Below are 26,476 nucleotides of genomic sequence, written 5' to 3' on the forward strand. Positions count from 1 at the left end.
GTCCTCCCACGGCACATGGGGACTCTCTGATCCTGGAACATCCATGGTCTGGAAAGAGCATGGATGTTGCCGGACCAGAGAATTCTTGTTTATAGAGGTGCAACCTGTACCTGTAAGAAACATTTTAAAGTGGGATACGTATGTCTTCAATGGAAGCAAAAAAAGAGGGAAAGAAAAAAATATTCCAGTTCTTCGGTGTTTCCCTTTCATTGTGAATTATGTTTATTATGGTAGTGCCTGGGGACCAACCAAGAATGGGGCTCCAATAAGCTAGGCCCATATGGAATTTATGATAATATTTCTTATCTTAAAAGAGCTGCACATGTGCCTTGTTATGGCATGTGTTATTCCTCATCTGACATTTCATTATGTGAGTCTCATTTTACAAGCTTAGGGATAGTATGCGTTTGTATACCTAACTGTTTAACCTCAGGCTTTTAGTCTGCAGCTCATGATTTTCTGGAATTGTTAAAATCTTTAGGCCTGCCCTGAAGTTTTAGGCCTTCAGATCTGGCACTGTGAACCTGATAGGGATGTTAAAATGCACTTATTTGTGTAAACATGATACATGTTTACACGTGGGAGCTGGTGATTGTGTGGGAGATGGCTTTGATGCTGGCTCCCCAAGTGCTCTGGCTCCTGCCCCCTCACCTCCACCTCTGCTGCCTCTGATACAGAGGCAGCGGTGGGCGGGGAAGGGAACAGGGCTGTGTGTAACCATGAGGGTTAATCAATGAGCCCAGGTTCAACAGTTAACCATGTACTTGGATACACATTCACATCCCTAGAACGTGAACCGGAATAGAGAAGTGACCATTACACAGATTACAGGAGAACAGAGAGATGGATACTGTTTAGCGTAGCTGCAAAGATGATAAATCTTATATGCTTGAGACTCACTGTTGTCCAAAGTTAAATAATGTTGGGAAATACATTGTTTTCCTAAATTAAACCAAAATACTTTTTTTGTTTGGAGGGGAGTGAGTGGAAAAAAAAACATGGCAGGCCAGGAGCATAGGGAGGCAGGGAATATGCTTGTCCCAGGGTTTTCCTTTTTTCCACTGAAATTAAAATTCTCAATCTTCAATAGACTTTAACATTTAGGCCCTGATTCTACAAGGCTCCTTATGGATGTGCAGAAGGGGCCAACCCACATCAATCAAATTGCAGGGGGAGGACTAGTAGTAAAAAAAAAAAAAAAAGGTAATTCTTGGGGTGCCCTAGGGAATGATTGAATGAAGAGGAGCTTGTTTCGATTAATACGCTAACCCTGGCCGGGACTCTATGGGGGTGAAACCTCTATGTTGCAACATGTGGGACTAAGGCCTTCACACTGACAAATGAGTCTCTCTTCCCCGCCTCAAATCCAGGCAAGTCATTTAGCCTTTATGGGCAACCTGGGGTGGTCAGTGGGACACACCACCCGGCACGGGAGGGGAGATTTTGCCCCCAGCCCTCAGAGGTGGGCTGAGGGCGGCGGGGACGCTCGAGGGGGCTGTGCCGGACGCGCAGAGCGGGGCTGCGGGAGGGGGCCGGGCTGGAGGAGGCGCCCCGGGCCCGGCGCAGGGCGGAGCTGTGGGCCGGGCTGGGCTCTAGCGGCGCAGGCGGAACAGGGGAGCGGGGCGCACTGGCGCCGAGGCCCGCTGGCGGCTGGGTGGGTGAATGCGGCGCAGGCGCTGCCTGGCGACCATGCTGCTGCTGCCGCCCGAGGCCGGGAGCTGCGCGCTCTCTGCAGCGGGCTGAGCTGCCTGCAGCGGCCGGGGCTCTCCGGGGGCCCGTGGATGTTGTTGCTTTGGTTCCCGCTGCCGCGTCCGCGCCTCTGCAGCGCCGGCCACCCCCGCCTCCCTGCCGCTTGCAGCCGCCTCCCTGCCCGCCCGAGGAGCATGCGGCGCCCGCACAGCATCCCGAAGAGGATCCGACCCAGCCGCGACCGCAAGTGCCCGCCTCGCTGCTGAAGGCACCAGGGCAGCAGGGTGGGTATCAGCGAGCCCGGCGCGGCAGACACCCCCAGGGTGGGTGACTCGGCAGCTCCCTGAGCAGGGCAAGGGGGCTCCATCCAGGGGTTGATATTTTACAGCTCTTCTAATAGACAATCGAGCTGCCTTTCCGAGAAACAACACAACAACACAGCCGGCAAGGGGGGGGAAGAGGGCGGGCAGATGGAAAAGTGCATTAGTTTGGCTGGTTTCAGAAATGCTGCTTCCCTTGGCTGTCAGCAAAACAGACGTGAGGAAGCTGCTGAGAGAAGGGGCTGCCGGGCAGAAAGATGCAGTGTGTATGTGTACAGCTAACCTGTATTTCATGGGAGGGCTTCAGTTAGCTTGAATTCTTTTCCGGGTGCGTTGTTTTGGTAGCACACTCAGTGGGGTAGCTGCTTTCAATGCCAGTAGCCTTGCTTCGAAGATTTTACAATCCAAATCTTATTTATTAGCCCCTTTGCTAACAGTGTAATAATTATTTCTTCTCCCACTCTTGCGGGGTGCTGAAATATACTTTCAGTTAGGATTACAGAATTTTTAGATATACCTCCAGGAAGCAGATTTCATTTTCTTTAATTTAAGAAGGAAAAAGAGGAGGTGGTGGTGATAATTTAAGGAAGTGGCCTGCAGCTCCATCAGCTTCCTTAAATGATATTTTGGGAGAATGAAATCTGTCGTAGGTATTGGGTGATGTGGGGTGGGTATTCACCGCAGTGATGCACAGAAACAGCCAGCAGTAGACAACAATCATATTCCAGTATGTTTGACATAACTTAATACCTGACATCCTTTGTTTTTCAGCAAAATTGCTGGGCTAGGTGCTTACTTTCAAATATTATTTCAAAATAAAGAACAAATGGTGATTTTCATTGTTTAATGTCTAAATTTTGGAGCATTGTAAGATTTCCAGCATGTAGATTATTGGAAAATGGGGTTGGTTACGATAGTTCTATTTAAAACACATAGCTGTATTTTAACTATCAAACTACATTAATCAGACATATTAAAGATCAAGAAAAGAGAGTCTCCTCAGAGTTAACGTTACAAATCTGGACTGCGCCTTTAGGACTGGATCTTGCAATTTAATGTGAGCAGTGGGACCCCTACACCTGTTCACATTGTTATTGATTACACTAGGATTCTTTTGAGGCACTGTTGATCTGCCTGCAGTATCAAGGCTATAGATTTTGATGGCTCTCTTCTTGACATTAGTCTTTAGAGTAAATAGTAATGTTATTTTATCATGTTATTTGACACACTCTGTAATTACTGTACTTCCATGAAGTCATTGTATATGCTTGTATTCATACATTATTATGGACTTTTAGATAGGTGATGTTTACCCACTAATTGATTATGATTTGTGTAGTGATGGTATGAACTATATTGAGTACTTACATTTGGATAATATTTTGCATGCATATGGCTGGAATAAGTCTTTCTAGTCTATTGCATACACAAAAATGTAAATATTTTATAAAAATGAGTAGATGTATTATGTATAACATATAACATTAGGAAAAATAGTTATTGCGGTTTGCAAAAGGAAACACCAAAAAATATACATGCAACATCTGAAAAGCTGTTTAAAGCAGCCATACAGCTCTTGAAAATTGAAAGCAAGCTGAAGTAAAAATGCTTCCATTTTTCAGTGCTCTCTTATCTAAAATCCTTGTACCTGGAAGATGTCTATAAATGAATTAAATCAACAGTGGACTCAATCTTGCAAGTTTTATATTTGTGAGTAACTTTGTGAGTACTCCCATTGACTGCAATAGCATCAGTCCCATAAGCAAAGTTACTGACAGGCATAAAACTTTGTAGGATTGAGTCCACTATCTAGTTAGTTCATTTATTCTGTGAATAAATTCTGTGAATTTCGCAGAAGGATCTTGCAGGAAATTTTGGTCTTTGACTACAGAGCCTCCACGTTCTTTAATAGTGCCTTTTCTTCCTTGTGTAGCACGGCATCAGGAGAGGAACGTTTTCAGAAAACACATTGTATATGCTGCATGCAATCAATAAACTAAGGTCCCACTGTCCTCCTCTTGCCTTAATGGGCTCTTCTCTTGTGATGTCACCGTTCCTATGAGTTGCGGCTTTTCTTCACTTGATGCAGCTAAGGTTCTGATTCGTCATCTCTAATGTTGAAGTGATATATCATCTCTTGAATGTGAAGTGAATCAATAAGAATGCTTCTGTGTTATCTTCTGTATTTAAAATTTGGAGAATACAAGCAGAGTAACTCAGGAAGTGACAGTATGCAATATTTCATAAGTAGGGCCCTGCAAACCCACATATATACATGACTAATTTTTTGCAGATGCGAATACAAATTTTGCATCTATCACCCTGCAAATTTATGGGTATCCATATCCGTGGATGCAGATATCCATGGATCATATTTGCAGATGTGGATGCAGATACACATTTTGTATCCTCACAGGGCTACTAATAATCTACTGTAGATTTGAGAGGGTTTATGTGTGTGTGTGTCTGTCTGTTCAAAAATTCATCCTAAATGGTATGAGCTAGGACCACCACATTCAATACGTCTCCCTTTTATCATAACTAAAAGCAAGTCTTTGGTTGTGCTTGGAAAATAAGATGTGCCTGGAATGGGATTGCTTCTCATAAAACCATACGGAAAAGAGACCGAATCACCAGACAGGAGAAGGGGCTGGCTGGGGGTGTCCTCCCCCATCCGTCCACAACTACTGCAGTTACGAGCCTCCCACCCCCCCATGTGCCCTTCAGGATGGGCAGGGGTCCTCTCCTGATTTATATGGAAACATTGCTGGCTGGGGAAAGCTGCATTCTTCACTCTGGCAAGAGAACACAAGGGGCAGATGAGCCTGGACTCACCCCAGCTGGGAGATATGCACCCCTCCCCCGGCAGTGCCCACTTGAACTGAATCTGTTGAATGGAACTAGTCCCAGAACAGACTCCAAGGGGACGCCACTAGTTTCCTCACTGATCAAGTATTCCTACCCTTTGTTGCCTTTATTTTAACCAGTTACCAGTCCAGGAGAGGACTGTCTCTCTTGTCCCACGGCAGCTTACTTTGCTTTAGAGCCTTTGGTCAAAGGCTTTCTGAAATTCTAAGTACACTGTTCACTGGATTCCCCCTTGTCCACATGCTTGGATAATACTTCTAGTAATTTGGTGAAGTATAGTTTACCTTTACAAAAAACATGTTGACTCTTCCCTCAACAAATTATCTTCATCTCTGTGTCTGACAATATTGTTCTTTGCTATAGTTCTAGCCAGTTTGCCCAGTACTTAAGTCAGCCTTACTGAGCTGTAACTAATGGGATTACCCCTGGAGCACTTTTTAAAAAATGGTGCATTAGCTATCTTTTATTTGGTACAGAAGCTGACTTAAAGGTTACAAACTGTAGTTCTGCAATTTCACATGTGAGTTCCTTCAGAGCTCTTGCGTGAATGCCATCTGGTCCTGGTGACTTACTACTATTTACTTGGTCATTTTTCCCCAAAACCTCCTTTTAATGACACTTCAGAATTGTCACCTAAAAAGAATGGCTCAATTTTGGGTATCTCCCTCACATTGTCAGCTGTGAAGACCAATGCAAAGAGTTAATTAAGTTTCTCCTCAGTGGCCATACTGTCCTTGAGTGTTCCTTTTGCATGTTGATTGTTCAGTGGTCCCACTTGTGGTTTAGCTTCCTGCTTATGACGTACTTAACATTTTTTCCTATTTTTTTTTTGGAGTCTTTGGCTGGCTGTTCCTCAAATTTTAATCATTCTTGAAGTCCTGATTTTCCTACAGTGTGGTGCCTGCAAGCATCAAAGTATTAAGGGAAGGCACGGAGCTTCTCTAGTGCTACTATAGAGCTGCATTCATTTGGAGAATAGAATAGATACTAACATTGTTAAAGCAGGAGCTCTTCTGTGACCTAATTGTCCAACTTGAAAAACCTCCTTTAGATGGATGACTTAAGTGGGACCAAAGGGTGTCTCATACATGGAGGTATCTATATTTAACTTCTGTGCCAGGAAAGATAATGGAACAGGTAATTAAATAATTCATCTGCAAACATCTGAAAGATAATAAGGTGATAGGTTTTGGATTTGTATGGATTTGTAAAGAACAAATCATGTCAAACCAATCTGATAGCTTTCTTTGATAGGATAACAAGTCTTGTGGATAAGGGAGAAGCGGTGGATGTGGTAGACCTAGACCAGTGGTCCCCAACCTGTGGAGGTTGCCGGGCGCCAGGGGGCGTGGCCGTTCGCCTGCCGGGCGCCAGGGGACGGGGACGGGGGCGGGGCCCCCCCATAGCCGCGCGCCCCCCCATAGCCGCTTACAGGTTGAAACTCTCTTAACCGGGACTTTTTTGGTCTGGCAACATTGGACCATGGATCTTCCAGGACCAGAGAATCCCGGTGGAGAATTAGCATCTGGAAGCTCTGCAGACCGTCAGGGCAGCGGGAGCCTGAGCCATGGTAGTGGGGTTTCCTGGCAGGGCAGTGGGACCCTACGGGTGGTAGTGGGACTGCCTAGTAGGACAACAGGAACACAGAGGGCACAGAGGTGGTGGAGCTGCCAGGTGCTGCAGTAGGAGCCAGTTGCGCACAGAAGTGGCAGGGCTGCTGGGCACTGCAGTGGGAGCCAAGTGTGCGCAGAGGTAATGGTGCTGCCCAGCGGGGGCTGACAGGGCAGTGGAGGCCAGCGAGAGTGGGGAACTGGCTGGGAGGCTGGTAGTAGGGCCAGGGATGGAGGGGGCTGGTGGCAGGGGGGCCAGAAATGACCTCCCCTGATCCGGCAAAATCCATCATCCAGGACCAGGGAGGTCCAACCTGTAGGAGGATTGACCATCCATTAGCAGGATGGTCCCTGTCAGTCTTCTGTCTAAGCTAAAGAGGTAGTAACCCTTGACTGAACTTGAGCCTAGTTTTTGAGGAATTTTTTGAAGTCTGAGGAGTCTTTATCTTTTTCCTTATTTTGCTGCCATATATATATAAGGGCAATTGCGAAGTCTACCTTGAATCTAAAGGAGTCTGTTTTCAGTGAGGGTTCCAGCATGTATATTTTTCCTATTAATCATAAACCCAAGTGCAGAATGAGGAAAATCATACAACATATCTTCTGTTACTGTGCTGGCAGCTGACCAGAATGTCATGCAGGGGTAAGCTGTAGAAATTGAGCCACGGTGTCCCCTATCAACTGAATTTGCTCCATTTTGAAGGTGGTAATACTTGTTCGGGATCTGCAACTTCCGTTCTTTGTAAGTATAGATAGGGATACTCTCACACTCTGGAGGCTCCCCTTTGCAATTTTAATAGATTTTTTTTTTTAAATATGAGAAGAGGCCATGGTCATCATCTAGTCTGACCTCCTGCCTAGAACAGGCCATAACATTTCACACAGCAGTTCTTTCATCAAGCCTAATAACTTGTAGTTGAACTATAGTATATCTTTTAGCAGATGTCCAGTCTTGATTTTAAAATGTCTAGTGATGGAGAATGTCACATCGTACATCAGCTATTCCCATGTTTATTTACCTTTATGATTAAAAATGTGTGCTTTATTTCCTATTTGAATTTATCTGGCTTCATCTTCTCTACTCTGGGATTTTGTAATGACTTTGTCTGCCAGATTAAGGGAGCTCCCTATTGTCAGGTATTTTCTCCCCACATAAGTATATACAGATCATGCTCAAGTCATCTCATAACTTCTCATCAATAAGCTAAATAGATTGAATCCTTAAATCTCTGACTGTACAACAGGTATTCAAGTTCTCAAATAATTATTGTTTCTCTTCTTGGAAACCCTCCCATTTTTTTGACATCCTTTTAGAAGGGACAGGACACAATATTCCAGTAATGGTCTTAATAGTGCTGATTACAGTCAAAGCCCTGTATACTCCTGTGGCATGTTACTCTTTTGGCCACAGCTTAACATGAAGGAATGTTCAGCTGGTTATTCACCCCGTACCCTAAGCCCTTTTTCACATTACAGGTTGAAACTGTCTTAACCGGGACTTTCTGATCCGGCAACATCCGTGGTCCAGCAGGATCATAGATGTTCCAGGACCAGAGAGTCCTGTGGAAGGCAAGCACCATGAAGCCCTGCAAGCTGGCAGGGTAGCAAGGCTTCCCAGCAGGGCTGTAGGAGCCCCACACATGGCAGTAAGAGCCCGGCCCAGAGGCTGTGGGGCTGCCTGGAACAGCAACAGGAGCCAAGCTCTGCAGCAGGAACCTGGTGTGCAGAGGTAGCGGAGCTGCACAGTGCAGCACTGAGAACCCAGTGCGCGAAGACAGTGGGGCTGCCGGGTGCAGAAAGCAAGAGCTCAGTTTGTGCACAGGCACCCGGGCTGCCTGGTGTGGCAGTGGGGAGCCCAGCGAGCAGAGGCAGTAGGGCTGCCCGCCACAGCAGCAGGAGCTAGGTGTGACGGCAGGAGCCCAGTGTGAAGAGGTGGTGGAGCTGCCCAGTTGGGCAGCAGGGCCAGAAAGGGGGGGAAGGAAGCCAGCTGGGAGGGCAGTGGTTGGGGCAGGGATAGAGGGGGTTGGTGGCAGGGAAATGACCTTCCCTGGTCTGGCAAAACCCATCATTTGGGATGGGTCAGGTCCCGAGGGTGCCAGACCAGGGAGGTCCAACCAGTAATTGATTTTGAGGAGGTGACCCTCTTTCTGTAGATTCCCCAAACTATGGCTTGTTTCTGAATCAAAAATCAGTTATACAATCATACAGTCAGTTATATGAGCCTGATGGCGTAGCACCAGTTCACTGAGAGGAGAGAAGAGGGAAATAGTTTTATTCAGAATCCTTTATCATCTGTATTGCCCAGGGATCCCCTATGGTCCTTCTCTAGATACAGGCAAAGGGCCAGCTCCTGTCCCTTAGATTAGAAGATGAGGACTAAGGCTAGGTTCACGTTACAGAGTTAGGTCAACATAAGGCAGCTCTGTCTACACTGCAGTGTTGCTCCTGCTGATTCAGTCGCCCTCTACACTGACCTAACAATTCCACTTCCATTAGCAGTTTAGAGCTTAGGTCAATGTAGTTAGGGCAACATAGTGACACTGCATTACTTATATTACCTGTCTGCTCTGCATGGAATGCATAGCTGTGAGCCCTACTACTGGAGTACTGACAGTCTGATCACAGCCTGTGCTGTCAGCCCAACAGAGAGGCTCATGCTGCTTCACTTAAGTTGGTGAACAAGCTCCTGCTGAGGGTTTACACCACTAGAAGAAAAAGGGCAGTGTGGACATGAAAAAGTGCAGTGATTACTGCGGTGGCTATAAATTGACTAAACAGAAGCCGACTTAATTGTCTAGTTTAGAAAAGGGAGAGGAAACCCTGAAGACACACAAATACTGGAATTCCAGCCTGATGTGGATTCATTGCACAGGCATCTGACCAGCATCTGACTCATTTTAAAACTAAACTTTATTCTTCCCAGCAATGGCATTTTCCCCCTTCTGCAGTTATTAACTTCCATACTTTCTGCTCCACACACCATCTGTCTTATTGTCTGTGTATATTCTTATATTAAACAGCATTATAATGGAAAAGACTGAACCCATTAATATTTAGGAGACTAGTTATGTCACTTAAGTTTCAAGGGGAACCGATGTGGCTTGCTATCATACCAGCTAGTTCTGTGATCTCAAGTGAAGTGGGGTTAGCCTGGCCTGTATTTGGTATGGGACACATGCCAGGACCAGCTAAGCAGAGTTGATGATTCAGCAATATATGTGTACTATGATGATGGACACTATGGAAAAACATCAGGTAAATAAAATGGGATTTGTCTTGTAGTAAGAAATCATCTCTGGGTAAGGAATGCCCCAACATTGTGGTAAATTGCACTGTGTTTATGGAAGTGTTATCTACTAAATGAGAAGTAAAATAATGGATTTTTAAAAACTATCTGTGGTTATTTCAGATTCCATGGGATTTTTAATAAAGTACAGTTTGATGGGGTGTGTAGGTGTTTTGGTGATCCCCAGCAAGAATCCCATAGCCTTGCTGCTCCCCATTCAGGCAGTGTCCCAATGAAGAGGCCCTGCCAAGCCAGATAATGGCCTAGGTTTTATTGCTTCAGAAGAGTAGCTGAGTTAGTCTGTACCAGGAAAAACTTAAAAAAGAACAAATAGTCTAGTAGCACCTTAAAGACTAACAAAACATGTAGATGGTATCATGAGTGTTCGTGGGCATAGCCCACTTCTTCAGATGACCCACTTCTTTCATCTGGAGAAGTGGGTTGTGCCCACAAAAGCTCATACCACCATCTACATGTTTTGTTAGTCTTTAAGGTACTATTAGACTATTGTTTTTTATGTTTTTTCTAGGTTTTATTGATTGTCTCCCAGCAAAGGTTCATCTACACCTTAGCTAGACACACCCAGCAAGTAGCCAATTAAGTTCAACTGAGTCCAGTGTTATATAAAGAACACCAGATGAACCTTTCCACCTCCCCTTCCAATCTTTCTTTTTACCTTTGAAATAAATGTCAAGAATTTTTGTCTGGTTTTGTTGGAGGAGCTTGGGGGAGTTTCAGGGATGTTGGCTGTGAGTTTGTAACTCACAAATGAAGGAGTGGGAGTGTAAAGCCTTTAAAAAAAGGCTTTCTTTATCCAAAACATAAGTCGTGTAAGTTGAACAGTTGTTAATTAAAACCTTTCATTTTTCTTCAGTTTTTAGACAGTCTGTGTAAAATTGTGTTTCTCTTGTCAGTTGTTTAGTTTTCACTCTTTCTCCTGGATTACCATTTTACTGGTTCTCTTTATGAAAAAAATACAGGCTGGTTTTATGTCTCACAAAAAAGCAAAAAAAGGCACAAGCCATTTTCTCTCTTGTGTACATCTTTTTTTAAAGGTAGTCTGGGTTATTCCAAAATGGGGAAAGAGACAAGCAGGGAGCTCTGGGGTAACATGAGAATCTGAATAGAACACCTGTTGGTTGAATGGTCATATTGTTTGGGTTTTACTGAGTGTTTTAAGCTACAGAGAAGAAACATGGGGAATTTTGGTGTAAAAAAAGAAATAAAATGTGTATTGTTTTGGTAAAAGCAGAATTTCTGAGATAAAACTGAAATCCCAGAGAACATTTCTTGTTTTTACACAAACTCTGAACTGTCTCTCTCCAGCTAAATCTTCCTTGAGCTGCCTTGCTCTAGCTATTCAGACCACCCATCACTTACTGTTTTGCAATAGAGGTGGAATTGCAGACATCCTCTACACAAATGAGGGGAAATGGAAGGCCTCACAAATTATTTGGCACAACAGCATTAGACCCTTATATGAGCCCCAAAACAGCAAGGTCAGTTGGCTCTTTAACAGAAGCAGGAGCAACAGTTCTAGGAATTAATACTTCACTGGGTCATCATCCCAACCCAAATGATGCGCTGACTGCCAATCCTAGCCACACCCTGTCCAGCTAGACTATTATAATGGTCTGGATGCTTACCAGTCATTTCTAAGCAAGTAGCTATGGACTCAGGGCATAGTGAATTCCTCAAGTGGTACCCATTCTGACGGGCAAAATTCAAGCTGCCAATCAAGCCTTGGATGATGAATCTGCTAAAGATTAGAGTCTGAATATGGCAGTACTTGTCTGATGAGGGACAAGTAAGAGCTTCTCATGCCCTGGTCTACACTAGGGAGTTACTTTGAAATACCTCCCCTTACTTCGTAATAACAAGTGGAGCGTCCACACTACCAAGGCCATTATTCCAAAATAAGGGGCTGGTTATTTCAAAATAACTCCTGCTTTCCATGAGGAATAAAGCTTATTTTGAAATAGTTATTTCAAAATAGCCGTAATGTGGATGATCTGCTGCTATTTCAAAACAACTACTCCACAGAGTCATTCAGAATAATTACTCCCCAGTGCTTCCTAGGGCTCTTAAGGCGTGGCAGTGCATCCACATTAAGGGATCCTGCTTTGGACTAATTTCAAGGCTTCTCTGTAGTGTGTTCACACTATTTCAAAATAGTTATTTCAGGAGTTATTTCAAAATAATTTCCTAATGTAGACATGCCCCATGAGGGCTACTCACATACATTCTAGTCCAGTGGTCCCCAACGCGGTGCCTGTGGGCACCATGACGCCCGCCGGGCCATTTCTGTGCGCCCACCGAGTGATCAGGGCCAGCCCTGCCCTCGGGCACGTGGTGCATGAGCGGTGCTCGCCCCTGGGTGCTCAGCATATGGGTAGCCCCGCCCCCGGGTGCATGGCACAAGGGCTGTGCCGGCCCTGGGTGTGCGGCGTATGGGCAGCGCCGGCCCATTGGCACATGGCACATGAGCGGCCCTGCCCCAGGGTGCGCGGTACATGGGCTGTGCCAGCCCCGGGTGTGTGGCATATGAGCGTGTTCCCCCCCCCCGGCACATGGCACAGGAGTGGTGCCGGCCCAGGCGCGCAGCGCATGGGTGCTGCTGGCTCCTGGGCGTGTGGCAAAGGAGTGGCGCCGGCCCCAGGAGTGCAGCGCATGGGTGGCGCCGGCACCGGGCACGCGGCGTATGGGCAGCCCCGGTCCTTGGGCGTACAGCGTATGGGCGGCCCCGCCCCCGGGCGCCCGGCAGCCCCAAAAGTTTGGGGACCACTGTTCTAGTCAGAACCATTTCCTCTACTTCCTCTATGTTTTGCCTATGAGTTGTTGTCCAGTGCTTGAAAAAGTAGGCTACATAGTGTCACTGGATAGAGAACTACTTTCTAAAAGATTTTAGCCACTTCTTTTGTTCTGGAAAAACTTGCTGGCGCATGTCCAGGTATGTGTTGTCAGTTTTGAGATAAATACATCTCCAACCCCCTCTGTGGTCTGCTCAAGGGAAGCCCATTCAGGTCTTAAGCCTCTAGCTTTTACCTGGACAGGTACCTATGCCCATCTCCCTCCAGAAAAGGGTTTTAGGTTGCAGCCCCCTATCATTTACTGTGATTATCTTACCTTGTGTGACTTAGTTAGCTCTGTACTAGGGATGTGATAGTGTATTCATGTAAATGGTTAACTGATGAACCTGGGCTCAGAGGCATGTGCACCGGTTCCCACCTCCCCACCCTCCACTGCCTCTGATACAGAGGCAGTCCTCCCTGCCCCGCTGCCTCTGTATCAGAGGCAGTGGGGAGGTGGGAACCGGTGCACCTGAGGAACCAGCTTTTAAGCAGTCTCCCCGAGGCGCAGGCTCCCATGGAGCTCCTCTCTCCCCGCATGTAAAAGTGTAACCTCTGAATAAATGCTTTTTAAGACCCCTATTCTGTACGTGCAGTTTCACACTCTATTTCTCTCATAAGCAAAGACAGTAGTTTACCAGAGACCAGCCAGCTGTATATAGAGCACAATACATTTATTTTAGGACAAAAATAGTATAGAGAAAACGTATAATAAAACAATCAAATGCATACTTCAGCTTACCACTCAGCTGCAAACAATCAAAACCACTTGGAGGTACATAAAGAACATTACAACAGACAGGATATCCCCCTATGAATCTTGGCAAAAGACTTTCTGTATATAACACCAAGGGGAAGAGGCACTATGTATCCATGCACCGAGCAGACCTGAGAAGCAGAGGCATTTTCATGAAAAATGAGACCCTGGTTCCTGTGAAAATAGACAGCTCTGCAACAGTCTGAACTTTCATCAAGGGAGGACTTGATATATTAAGCTTTCTGTTTTATGGTTTTGGTTTTGGTTTGCAACTATTTGTTTTTATCACATGCTCTTGCTTAGAGTTGAATCTCTGTTCTTTCTTAAACAGATCAAAAGAAGATTTATCACAAGTGCTGTGTGGTGTACAGGGGTCAAAGTTTAAGGTACAAGTAGTAAGTTTGGGTACAGGAAACAGTGGATCACAGGAGAACACTTTGCTTGACAGGCTAGTGGTGCTAGGGACCGAACACCAAGCCACCATAGAGAAGGCTACCTTGTTTTAGAGGCCGGGGGTAACAAAGTGATCTCTCAGTCCTGAGTGTCCTAAGAATAATTTCTCCACACTGATTTTGGTTCCTGGGTAGAACTTGGTAATCCTCCCCAGCTAGCCAGCATACAATTCACAGCTCAGAGAGATAGCATTTATAAAGTGGATAAAACAGTTTCAAGCTAGGCCCGTGTTCATGTCTGTAGAGCCCTGCACAGATATAAAATTGGTATCTGCATCTGCAAAAATGATCCATGGATACCTGTGGATATAAAGCAGATATCTGTAAATTTGCAGGATTGTAGATACCAAATTTGCATCAGTGGCCTCAAAAATGAGCTGCAGATATCCACATCCATGGATATAAAGCTGATATCCGCAGATTTGCAGGGCTCTGCATATCTGTCATGTGAATAAGGTTGGAGCTGCTGGTAAAACCCAGTTAGTCAGGCAAGTGCAGCCCAGGTGACTGAAAACTATGTAATGACTAATTAGTTAGCATCCTCCTTGAATGGAGTGGCTGAATACCAGGCAGTCAGAAAAGCCATCAGAATTGGTAGAACAACAATGGGTTACTAAGGAGAGCCCTGGATTCTCTAAGGAAGTTAGACTGTGAGGCCAAGGAAAGTCCCATTTGACTCAACAATAATGTATTTTTAGCGTAGAATACTGGGTTTCATTAGTTGGCTTTTTCATGTTTATTCAGTGGGCTTATTTCCATTTTTATTCAGAATCTACATTATATGGGCTGTAGATACACAGGTAAGGAACAGATGACATCAGGACTGTGTAGCCTCTGTACAGTTATCGATCCCTGCAGTGTTTAGCTGCCCATGTAAGTACTGCCAGAGCCATGACCCAAGAATGAAGACAAATCTCCTGTGACGTTGGGCTATCCACTAAGGTTCTTATTTAAGGAATTATGTTTAATCTAATATAGGATTTTTGGCCCTTCCTTGACTTTACAGTCTAACTTCCTCAGACATCATAGCTGACTGCTCTTGTGAGAAGGAGGAATGCATCCAGGGCTCTCCTTGGTAATCCATTGTTCTTCGCTTACCAACTCTGATGGCTTTTCTGATTGCTTGGTACTCAGCCTCTCCATTCTTGGTTTGTGGAAAGGAGGTTGCTAACTAATTAGTCATTGTGCATCATTTTCTTCCATAAAATTTAAGTCAATTTGAACCTCGATGTATTGCTCACAAACTGATGATGTGGTGGTGAAATTTAAAGAGGCTCTGACACTTTGAAAGTTTTGTACCTACTATCATTACAAGTAACACTTAAGATCACGGTAACTGAAAGAAAAATTAAAGAGAGATGTCTTTCCTGTATTTTCTCAGTCTGTTGATATTGTGGATTTGATAGCGCTTTGTTGGTCATTGGTTTCACTGTTTTGTCCATAGAGTGTCATTTTTCAGGCCCTGCAAGAGGTGGGTTACTGGTACAGAAGCAACAGAGCTAGAATTGAGACGTTACAAGTAGCAAGCAGGCTTTAGAGCAAATGGATTCATGAAGAAAGGCAAGAAAACCAAATACGGGCAGTCCCCGGGTTACGTACAAGATAGGGACTGTAGGTTTGTTCTTAAGGTGAATCTGTATGTAAGTCGGAACTGGCGTCCAGATTCAGCCGCTGCTGAAACTGATCAGTTTCAACAGCAGCTGAATCTGGAGGCCAGTTCTGACTTACATACAGATTCAACTTAAGAACCCCAGGCATCCCCAAGTCAGCTGCTGCTGAAACTGATCAGCGGCTGATTCCAGGAAGCCCGGGGCAGGGGCTTCCTGTAGTCAGTCACTGGTCAGTTTCAGCAGCTGCTGACTTGGGGACACCTGGGGCAGAGCAGCTGGGGTGCTGCTGGGTTGGTCCAGTGGCGCCCAGAGCGGCGCTACGGGACCAACCAGCAGCGCCCCAGCTGCTGTACCACAGGCGTCCGGAGCAAAGCCGCGGAGCACGGGGGCAGCGGGACAGCCCAGACGCGCCGTGGCTGTCCTGCTGCCCTCGGGCTCCGTGGCTTTGCTCTGCTTTGCTCCCCGTCCCCCTGGTCTGCAGACCAGGGGGACGGGGAGCAAAGCGGCGGAACACGCGAGCAGCGGACAGCCCAGATGCGTCTGGGCTGTCAGCTGGCCGCGTGCTCCGCGGCTTTGCTCTGCTTTGCTCCCCGTCCTCCTGCAGACCAGGGGGAGGGGGAGCAAAGCAGAGCAGAGCAAAGCCGCGGAGCACGCGGCCAGCTGACAGCCCAGACGCATCTGGGCTGTCAGCTGGCCGCGTGTTCCACCGCTTTGCTTCCTCTCCCTGGTCTGCTGGAGACCAGGGAGAGGGAGGGCCCCGTTCGTAACTGCGGATCCAACGTAAGTCGGATCCGCGTAACTCGGGGACTGCCTGTATGTTTAATGTGATTCTTGGCAATTGTACAGACATGTTGCAAAGATTAAGGAAATAATTAGAAATCTTCTTAAGAGAAGTGTCAGTATTCGGTGTGTGTAAATGGCATGATAACTGTGCATGTAATGCATCAAGCATTGCTGCAGCTGACCACCTACTGAATAATAAGGGATATGTGATACAGTATTAAAAACACTCTAATGCAACTTTAGCCATTTCAGAAATACAAAATTAAGGTTTCCATAGCAATGGTAAATCTCCCACAATTACACTTTTTGTATTTTCAGTTTACAGGCCAATGTGTTGTTTAATATGCCGGGTGCACATTATCGCAAAGCTAATGTTGCTATGGAAACATTGAATTTTATTTCTGCTAACTTGTGTGATCAAATGTAGAGCTTTTGAACTGCATTACTGTAGATTTTTTTTATTGGATTTCTCTTTTATGTTTTTTGTTTTTAAGAAAGAGAACATTACAATAGTAAAGTCATGATTTTGGAATTGCAAAATTGAGTACAATAGGTTGCAAAATATGCCACTGGGATTGGTTGAAAAATGGGATTTTTAGTAGTGAATTATCAACATTTGTAATTGGAATTTTTCATTTATCTTCTATTTTTAAAAAATACTTAATATTTAAAAGTGACTGCAGTCATATGGTGGGTTTTAAATTATTATTTTTTAAATTAAAAACCTTTTTACCTTGAAATGGCAAATAATAAATTGTTTTTAGAAAGACGTGAAATTTTTTTTTTCCAAATAAACATTTTTTTCAAATAAACATTTTCAATACTGAAAAGGGGTGGGATGAAAGTTTTTCAACCAAAAAAATAGGTGGCCTGAGAAACTTTGACCAGTTCTAGATAGTATTCAATGGATGAATAAAATATCTAACTGCAATACTGTTGAGTTTCACTATATAGCACTAGGAGGTTTTACAATTCTACAATAACACTGGAAGCAACCTAATTGAGGAACACTTTTTAAAAATTATGGCTTTGTAATAAGGGTAATGCTGAAACTGCCGTTGAATTCAATAGGGTTGGATCAGGCACTTAAAACTTGATCCTACAAGATACCGAGGGCACATCTACATTTCCGGGAAGATCAGAGCTCTGGAGACTGATCTTCTGGTGCTTGATTTAATAGATCTGGTAAGGAACTGCTAAATGGAATGCTGAAAGCTCCCCCGATCAACCCAGAAACTCCTAACAGTTGCAAGGAGTAAGGAAAGTTGATGGGAGAGTTTTTCACATTGACCTCCTGCTGTGGGGCCACCCCAGAAAATCGATGCAAGGTATGTAGACTCCAGCTACGCAATTCACATATCTGGATTTGTGTATATTGTATCGGTTTTCTCCACCGGTGTAGGCCTAGCCTAAATGTCTTCAACTCACTTTAAAGTCGGTATCTAACTAGTTGATAATTTTATTCTAAAAAATGTCTTTAAAATGCAAGACTGAGGACAGTCACTATATACAAACATATGCACATGTTTAAATTTACAGAGCTGAGTTGTCTCATTGAACCCATTGCGACTATGTACATTTATAAAAATAACTCATTCATAAGAGTTTGTGGGACTAGGAATTCATTAATATTTTGCACTTATATTATTATTACACTAACTGGTGAGAGTAAACATTGAACTGTATTACAAATGGTTGCCTATATTTATTTTTTACTAGATGTTGTACCCAGCGTTGCTCGAGCACTTAACTCAATTAATTATTGATTTTCTTCATTTACAATCTTGGACATAGTCTGCAAATGCCAGTTTGAAAACCACTGTTCTATGGTAATGACAACCTTTTGCAACAGACAGACGTTGTTTGTGGGCCACAGTTTGAAAACCTCTTTATTAGATTGAAAAAGTGCTGTATCATTGCAAGAAGCACTGCAGGTCTGCTTCTTCCACCCTGACTCTCACAAACACATTGAAGTCAGTAGTAATAGAAATGTAGCCGTGTTAGTCTGGTGTAGCTGAAGCAAAATGCAGGACTGTGTAGCACTTTAAAGACTAACAAGATGGTTTATTAGATGATCAGCTTTCGTGGGCCAGACCCACTTCCTCAGATCAAATAGTGGAAGAAAATAGTCACAACCATATATACCTTCCTTCCCCCCCCCCCGAATCCCCCTTCTATTCTGAAATGTGATTTGTTCTTTTCATATGTGTTCATTTTTTTTAATTGTATCCTTTGGTATATATGGTTGTGACTATTTTCTTCCACTATTTGATCTGAGGAAGTAGGTCTGGCCCACGAAAGCTCATCATCTAATAAACCATCTTGTTAGTCTTTAAAGTGCTACATAGTCCTGCACATTGAAGTCAGTGAAACTGTTTGCATTAGGAAGGATTACTCTTATGAGCAAAGATTGCATGAGCAGACCCAATCTTGCCACAATGAGAGTGTGTTTCGGGTGTAGTCTAAGCTGTCCATTAAGATGATTGGACCATGACTTTCTGCAAAGACAAAGAGCTCATTCATATTTGTGTTTTGGAAATTTCTTTAAAATTCACATGGTAGTTAGTACCTTGATTACATAACTGAGGGTAAAAAAATCCCTGGTTTTTTTCTTAAGGTAACCTAATAACTTCTGTGTTTATCGTTCAAGACATTTAAATTATATGACGCTGCTGGTACTTACTTATAAGCTTCCAATCTCATTTGTATTTGCAACACTCTGCCTGAAGCAAGATCTAAATAAGCTGTTTCTTATGTTTGCCGGCTATGCATTTCTGTCGTCTTTTTATCCTGAGACACTGCAGTGCTGTTCTTATACTTGGATTTTTATGATTGCAGCAAATGAGCCCTGGCCAGGGAGCCTTGGCAGTGGTCAGGGAGCCTGTCTTGGCTGCGGAGTCCCGGTGGGGAGCCCCAGTTCCAGCTGGGAGTCCTGGCAGCAGCAGCAGCCAGAGAGCCCAGGCTGGGAACCCCCAGTGGCCAGAGACTCCTGACCCCAAGGGGCTGACAGCAGGGTGGGGTGCCCAGGCTTCCTGGCCAGACGTGGCAGCAAGGCCAGCAGCAGGGCAGAGAGCCTTGGCCTGGGATGGCCCACAGCCTAGAGAGGAGCCTGGGAATGGACCGGTGGCCAGCAGGGGAGCACTGACCTCCCCTGGTCTAGAAAACTCCCAGGTTTGGGACCACTCAGGTTCCGAGAGTGCCAGGCCAGGAAGGTCCAGCCTGTAATTGATTAAGACAGTAATTCAAAGCAAACCTTAATCTGCACTGACTGAACCAATAACTTAATGAAAATTGGCATCGCCTTTCACTTTGCAGGTCAGGCAGTCCCCGGGTTACATGGATCCGACTTACATTGGATCCCTACTTACAAACGGGGTGAGGCAACCCCGCACTAGCTGCTTCCCCCCAGCAGACCAGGGAGACGCGAAGCTAGACCCCCCCCCCCCCCCAGCAGACCAGAGAGACACGGAGCGGCTTTTCTCAGCAGACACCTCAGCTTGAGAATAAAGGACTGAGGGAAGTGAGGGGTGGGAGAATAAAACTGAGCTCTGGAGAAATGTTTGGCTAGAGTTTCCCCTACAATATGTACCAGTTCCGACTTACATACAAATTCAACTTAAGAACAAACCTACAGTCCCTATCTTGTACATAACCCGGGGACTGCCTGTATAATGTTAAAAAACACCTATCGGCTTGTTGTAGTTTTTGAATAAATGAAAAAGGCATGTTAAAATGAATATTTTGTTAAAGACTTGATAATATGTGTGTTTCAGCACAGTAAGCCACAACATATAACCCTTATTCTCATTTCCATGACTTGATGATAAATCAGAATCCTCACATCCCAAATTTATTTGCTTCACAATAAGTCTGTAATAAACTACTTGATTTTTATATTGTCGAGTCCTTATTTTCTGGCTGTTTTATTTTATTTTCTGGCAACATCCTTGCTCCTATCACTGTATCCTTATACGTGTCAAATTGACATTGTAACAAATAAAACCCTGCATGTTTTCTTATGTTTCAAATATGGTCCTCTCCAAGGAAGCAGATTCAAAATAAACCGGTACATTTGAAGGTGGTAGTGTGCAGTACTTTTTAGTATTTTTCCTTTGCCATGGAACTTCAACTCTATTACTGAACAATTTGTGGATAAGTGCATGCATTGTTTTCCTGTAATTGCTGGGGGAAATTATAATACTGAACGAAGAAAGAAAAAATTGTAGAAAAGGACACATGCAAAACAATTGACATGGCATAGTGTGATTGAGGTTTAGTGTACCAAATACTATAGTTTCACTTTTACCTAGTCCCCTCCTGACATGTATATTTGTTTTTCCCCACCATTTATCTGTTGTTGTATGTTTAGATTTTAAACTCTTTGGAAAAAGGAATCACTTCTTTGTTACATATGTGTACAGTAGTTAATACAGTAGAGCTATGGTTCTCAAATTGGGGTCCGCAAGCCACTAATGGTCCGCGGACACCACGCAGGTGGTTCATGGCTCGAGCTCAGACCCCCTCCTTTCCCCACAACAGGGAGCTTGTGCTGGTCCTCCAGCCTCACACCCCCCCTCTCTGCGAGGTTGGAGCGCCATCTCCGGCTTTCTGCTGGGGGTGGAAGTAAAGACCCAAGCCTCCTCACTGATTCTGCCTTACAGGGAAGAAACAGAGTCAGAGGCAGCCCTGTGTGCTGCTGCTCCCCCTCCCCTGGCTGGAGGAACAACAGTGCAGGGACCTGCTGCCTGGAGGTGTTCCCCGCTGCTCCCATTGGCTGGATTCTGGCCAATAGGAGCAGTAAGAGGCCGTGCCTGGGACACAGTATGTGGGAGCAGTGTGGGGTGCAAAAGCAATGCCCTCCTCCCCCTTGTGCCCAGATGCTGCACTCACTTCCCTAGATCTCCCCCTGATACCTTGCACCCCTACCCTGCTCCTTGACTCTCCCCCCTGGCCAGACACCCCACCCCAACCTGCTCCTGCACCCTCCCGCCTTGCCAGATTCTGCCTCCTCCCTTGCACCTGCCCCCTTGATCTGGCCAAACACTTTATTCCTAGCCTGCTCCAGCATCCTACCTTTCACCCCGCATTCACCCCCTCCCCCTCTCCTATACCCTGCCTCCCACCCAAATCCTGCATCCCCATCTCTATCCCTCTCACTGTCAGCTTTGTTCTGCAAATAGGGTTACCAGATGGGTTTCAAAAAAATACCGGACACAGGTGAGCTCAGAATGGGAGAGGGAGGACCAGCCGGGAGGGGAGTGGGGCTGGCCAGGAGGAGGTCGGGGGAAGGAGGGGGGCTGGCCAGGGGAAATCAGGAGGCAGGAGGATCAGCTGGCGGGGGCAGGGCTGGCTGGGAGGGCGTCAGGAAGAGCGGGGCTGGTTGGGGGAGATCGGGGGAAGGAACTGGCCGGCGGAGAGCAGGGCTGGCCAGGAGGAGATCGCGGGGAGTGGGGCTGGGTGCAGGAGGTTGGGGGGAGCGGAGCTAGCTAGAGGAGATCAGGGGGGATCTGGCCAGTGGGGACTGGGCTACTCATCTCGCGCACAGTCTCAGCGGGGTGCACAGGCAAGTCTGGTCCCGGGGATTCAATCTCACCCTGGCCCCGCCCTCACCCCTACTCCCACTCCCACCCGCCTCCTCTTTACTGCAAAGTTGTGTACTGCCTGACTGGTGGACATGCTCACACAGTGTCAGTGTATCTACCAGCCAGGCAGTACACAACTAAGTACTGATACTCCTGACGATAATAAAACTTACTTAATTAGAAAATACTGGACATTTATATGTCTGGTATTTTCTCAATTTGTTTCCCAGACAGAAAATTAAAATACCAGACTGTCCGGTTCAAAACCGGACACCTGGCACCCTAAATAGAAGAAGAACTTAAACTATGTGACCTGAAGTCAATTAGGGCATGTCTACCCTAGGAAATTATTTTGAAATAACTAAATTTGACTTAATAATCCCTGATTTTACAAAATCAAAATAGTATATCCCCACTATGGGAAAGCCTTGAAATTAGTCCGAAGCAGGTTCCATTAATGTGGGTGTGGTACCTCGACTTAGAGCCCCGGGAAGTACTGGGGAGAGTAATTAGTTTGATTTACTTTGGGAATTAGTTATTTTGAAATAGTGGCACTGGAGTATCCACACTAATGCTATTTCAAATTAACTCTTTCAAAATTAGAGTTATTCCCTGTGAAAAGCAGGAGTACAGATTTCGAAATAAGCATCCTGTTATTTCGAAATAATGGGCTTGGTAGTGTGGACGCTCCATTTATAAATTCGACGTAAGTGGGGTTATTTCAAAATATGCCCTTGTGTAGACCATGGTGTATTTGTGAACTTTCACTGATGGGGGAATTCTTACACTGTTTGAGATGAGATCATTATTTCCCTCTCAGTACATTAAGACAACAAAGAACAGATCTTTTTCTTCTCTTTTATGAATGACGCAGTTTTATCCAAATGCCCTCACTTCACCTCCACTTCATATATTTGTGATAAGTGATATTATGTTTCCATTTTCGGGATATTCCATTTATCCTGAATAAAGTACTGTACTTTTATTGTATTTAGTTCTAGATTTTTTAAAAGTTGTCTAACGAAATACACTCTGCTGTTTTTGTTCATATTATATGGAGCTGAAATGGAAAACAAATTGTAATCTCTGGACTTGTATTCTCATGGGTAGCTTTGCTATGTGCACACAATGTACAAAATATTGTTGTTTTTACTACCCGTAGTGTGGTCAAAGTCAGAAAAGAGAGGTGCCTTTTGCACTTAAACTTCTTGACATTTACTGGATAGATGTCACTTGACCTCTAAGTGATATACTGTACGTAAGTGCAGGCTTGACTCTAAATATAACACAAATAAAATAAAAACTGTTGTTTCCTTACATTTAGACATCTAACTCAGCGGTTCCCAACCTTTTCCAGATGGGGACCCATTTTGACAATTCAGGAAGACTTGAAGGCAATTCAAAAACGGGGAGAGGAGAGGAGATAGAGCCACCTGGGGAAACACTTGGCCACCCTTTTGAAATGTAATGGTGACCCATATTTGGGTCATGACCCATAGGTTGGGAAACCCTGATCTTACTGCTTAGCTTTCAGAATCAAGTCCTATTCAGGGCATCCCAAAGTGGTTGGATGCAAGGGTGCTCCTAGCTTTTCAGGAGACACTCAGCATCTTGCATAATTGGGCCCCAAGTATCTAGAACAGAACATTTTAGTTTGCAGGGCTCTTCATCAGGATTTATCAGTATTTTTTTTAAATATTAAATCTGTTCAATCTATCTAATTCAAATTAGGGTTTATAATATTGCTGTTAACAAACTACAGTGTTAACCACTGCATAAGATAGCTGTATAGATAGCCAGATTTTAATTTGGAGTACAGAATTAAATTCCATAAAGAGTTTGTAAGAATAAAAAGTGAATTTAGATTCAGTAGTTGTTGAGGAACTTGGGGTGGTGGCAATCAGTTCTCATTACATGGGGATGGGAAAATTCAGCCAAATATTTTGATAGAATATAATATTACAAGCTACTAAATACCTTCTTCTTTGGTATTTCAATCAAGTTGCCCTCTTTTGGAGACATATACGTTGACAGAGGCCTGCTAGTTTGAGGAGTGTGATTTTAATGCAGAAATAAAACTGGTGGGAACAGGTTATGTTAAGTGGTAAGTTTTTTGCTGATTACATGTGAAATAATTTGTATGTCTCCCATTACAAAGAGGAGCCGTGGATTCTAAAACCAAGTTATCGAGCTAAATGAAGGAGTAACTGGATGATATTCTAAGGCCTGTGTTATTCAGGAAATCAGACTAGACAGATGATCTACTGGTCCCTTCTGACCTTAAAATCTAATCTACTGTGCAGGAAGGTTACTCCCAATTACATTTCTTCTCCCATCTGTGTGTGTGAGAAAGTGAGCATGAGTCCAATAGAATAGCTTCTTGGAGAAAGAGTTGCTCCAGAGATGCTTTGAATGAGATTTTCAAAAGTGCTTGGCTTTGGACTATTATTGACTTCAGTGTAGCAACATTAGATGAGTGCTGAGTAGAAGTGCATGGCCTCCCCTGTTTAAAAAAAAACAAAAAAAAACCAGCTACATGGCAGGGCAAAAGTCAAATTACATTATACAACGTCCGCTATGTCAGTTGCATAGCTGAAGTCGAAATAGCTTAATTTGGCTTTTGGTGCTAGAAGTAGAAGGAAGAACACTCTTCCTTTGACTTCTCTTACTCCTCATGAAATGAGGGTTACAGTAGTTGGAGTAAGAAGTCCTCCAGCTTCACATTATTTCAAAATAATGGCTTGCAGTGTAGATGCGCTCTTTGTTATTTCGAAATAATGTCAGTTATTCCAAAATAACACTGCTGTGTAGATGTACTCTGAGAGATTGGGAAATTCACTTGATGTGGGAGACCCAGATTTACATTCCAAATCTGGAGCATGGATTTAAATCCCAGTCTCCCATGTCACAGGGCAATGTCCAAGCCATTGCTTAGCTAGTCAGTCCCCAGCCTGTAGCAGTGCTTGTGATTCTTCCATTCCAAGTTCAAAACTCTGCACTTGTTGAACCTGATTAGATTTCTTTTGGCCCAATCCTCTAATTTGTCTAGGTCACTCTGGACCTTATCCCTACTCTCCAGCGTTCTCTCTCTCTCCCCCTTGTTTAATGTCATCTTGTTTCTTATTCAAGGTAGATACAATTCATTTGCAAGCAGAGTACCGTCTTGATTTGTGATTTTCCTTATTGGTTTCATGAGGCATGAAAAACAGTATCTGTGCCATTACAAGAAATGCAGATTGCTTTTTCACTATTTCAAGTTGAATTTTCAGGGGGCCCCTACTCAAACTTTTTGATTTGTTACTTTTATCAGCATTTTCTGTAAGTGTAAATTAAATTATTATTTCAAGTTTTGCTTCTCAGAGGAATTTTAGGCAGTTTCAGATTATCATAGTCACAACTAGGAAACAAAAGAATGGTGGGATTTTTTTGGTGTATACAATCCATTTACAAATTTGTAAAGGATAAAATATTTTACAAGCTGTTAAGAAAGTGTTATAGTGCTTTGAATTAATCCCCTGTAGTATGCCACTGTAAATGCTGACACTGATTTTCATATAAAACTCTCTTCAGAATGATTTCCTCTGATTCGCTTTCATAAAAAAAGGAACAAAAACAAATCTCAGATACAATTTTTCTATAGAGACTTGCTAAACCATATTCATTCTCTTGTGTTTTTAGTACAATAGGTCTGTATCATGTGACATGTTTTCACTGGTTAAAGTTTGTGCCATTTGTCATGGGGCTATGTACATAATCTCCGCATTGTGAATTGCTGCAGACATTATTGACTTTTTAATTTATGTACTTCCTTTTTTTTAATGATAAATACAGGGAACTATACTTGGGTATGAGGCACTGTGAAAAAGAGCAACACACCCCGAACTCTCACCTGGCACTTTTCACTGTTTACTATGGAGAATAAAGAGGAGAAGAAGGAGCGGAGACAAGGCTATTTTGCCCGGTAAGTGTACATGATTATTTCAGTGCTGATAAAAATGTGCCTGTGGACTTTGCCATCGGAAATGGGCTTGTATTTCACATTTTAAAATTATAATGTTGTGTATTGTGAATCTACAGCTACCTCAGTGGGAGCTGGATTTTTCCTCTGCATTTTCCCCCTTGTGTTTGACTAATTATTTGTTGTTCTATCCCTGCTGTCTCTGGGTAATGGAGGCTGCATTGCAATACCAGTTATAAATGTTATTTACAGTACAGAGCTGTTACTGAACTTAATTGTGAAATGCTCTGAATTTTATATTAATAATTTGCCTGGCTTCTGTGAAGTGGATCAAGCTGCAGTGACTTGCAAATCTGCAACACGACAGAAATCTGTTATTTTCAGATTCCTAAAGAGACAATGATTCAGCAGTACATTCTCGTATGCCAGTGGGTAAGTTAGGGGAGACCATCACCTTAATTTGAAAAGTGAGATCATGTTCTTGTGCTAAAACTTATAAACTATCCTAATAGTTAGCCTACACTAATATTTATAAAGACAACATTGGATTTTTACCAACTACTTTTATTATTTTGGAGCCATGGCATGTGATTTTTTTTTTAAGGATAAAAATGCAGGGAAATGAAACCTTGGTTAACATAATAGGTATTTCTATAAATAGTTATCCATGATGAGCTGTATGGGAGAAACAGTACCAAAGCTCAGTTAGTCT

The 26,476-nt window shown here is 44.0% G+C and overlaps 1 protein-coding gene across 2 annotated transcripts in view; it reads left to right on the forward strand.

The window, feature by feature from the left end:
• The first annotated feature begins 1,556 nt into the window (after nucleotides 1–1,556).
• NCOA7 (nuclear receptor coactivator 7) overlaps nucleotides 1,557–26,476 on the forward strand; it is a 124,670-nt gene continuing 99,750 nt past the window's right edge. The window contains exons 1-2 of one of the 2 annotated variants that reach the window (XM_006139438.5): nucleotides 1,557–1,973; nucleotides 25,638–25,767. In XM_006139438.5, coding sequence (XP_006139500.3) covers nucleotides 25,718–25,767 — 50 coding nt within the window. In that variant the 5' untranslated portion in view covers nucleotides 1,557–1,973; nucleotides 25,638–25,717. The remainder of the gene's footprint in view (nucleotides 1,974–25,637; nucleotides 25,768–26,476) is intronic. The other variant, XM_006139436.5, reaches the window with a different exon arrangement.

The sequence above is a fragment of the Pelodiscus sinensis genome, chromosome 3, assembly GCF_052426305.1.
Source record: "Pelodiscus sinensis isolate ZL-2025 chromosome 3, ASM5242630v1, whole genome shotgun sequence".
NCBI classification, from domain to species: Eukaryota; Metazoa; Chordata; order Testudines; family Trionychidae; genus Pelodiscus; species Pelodiscus sinensis.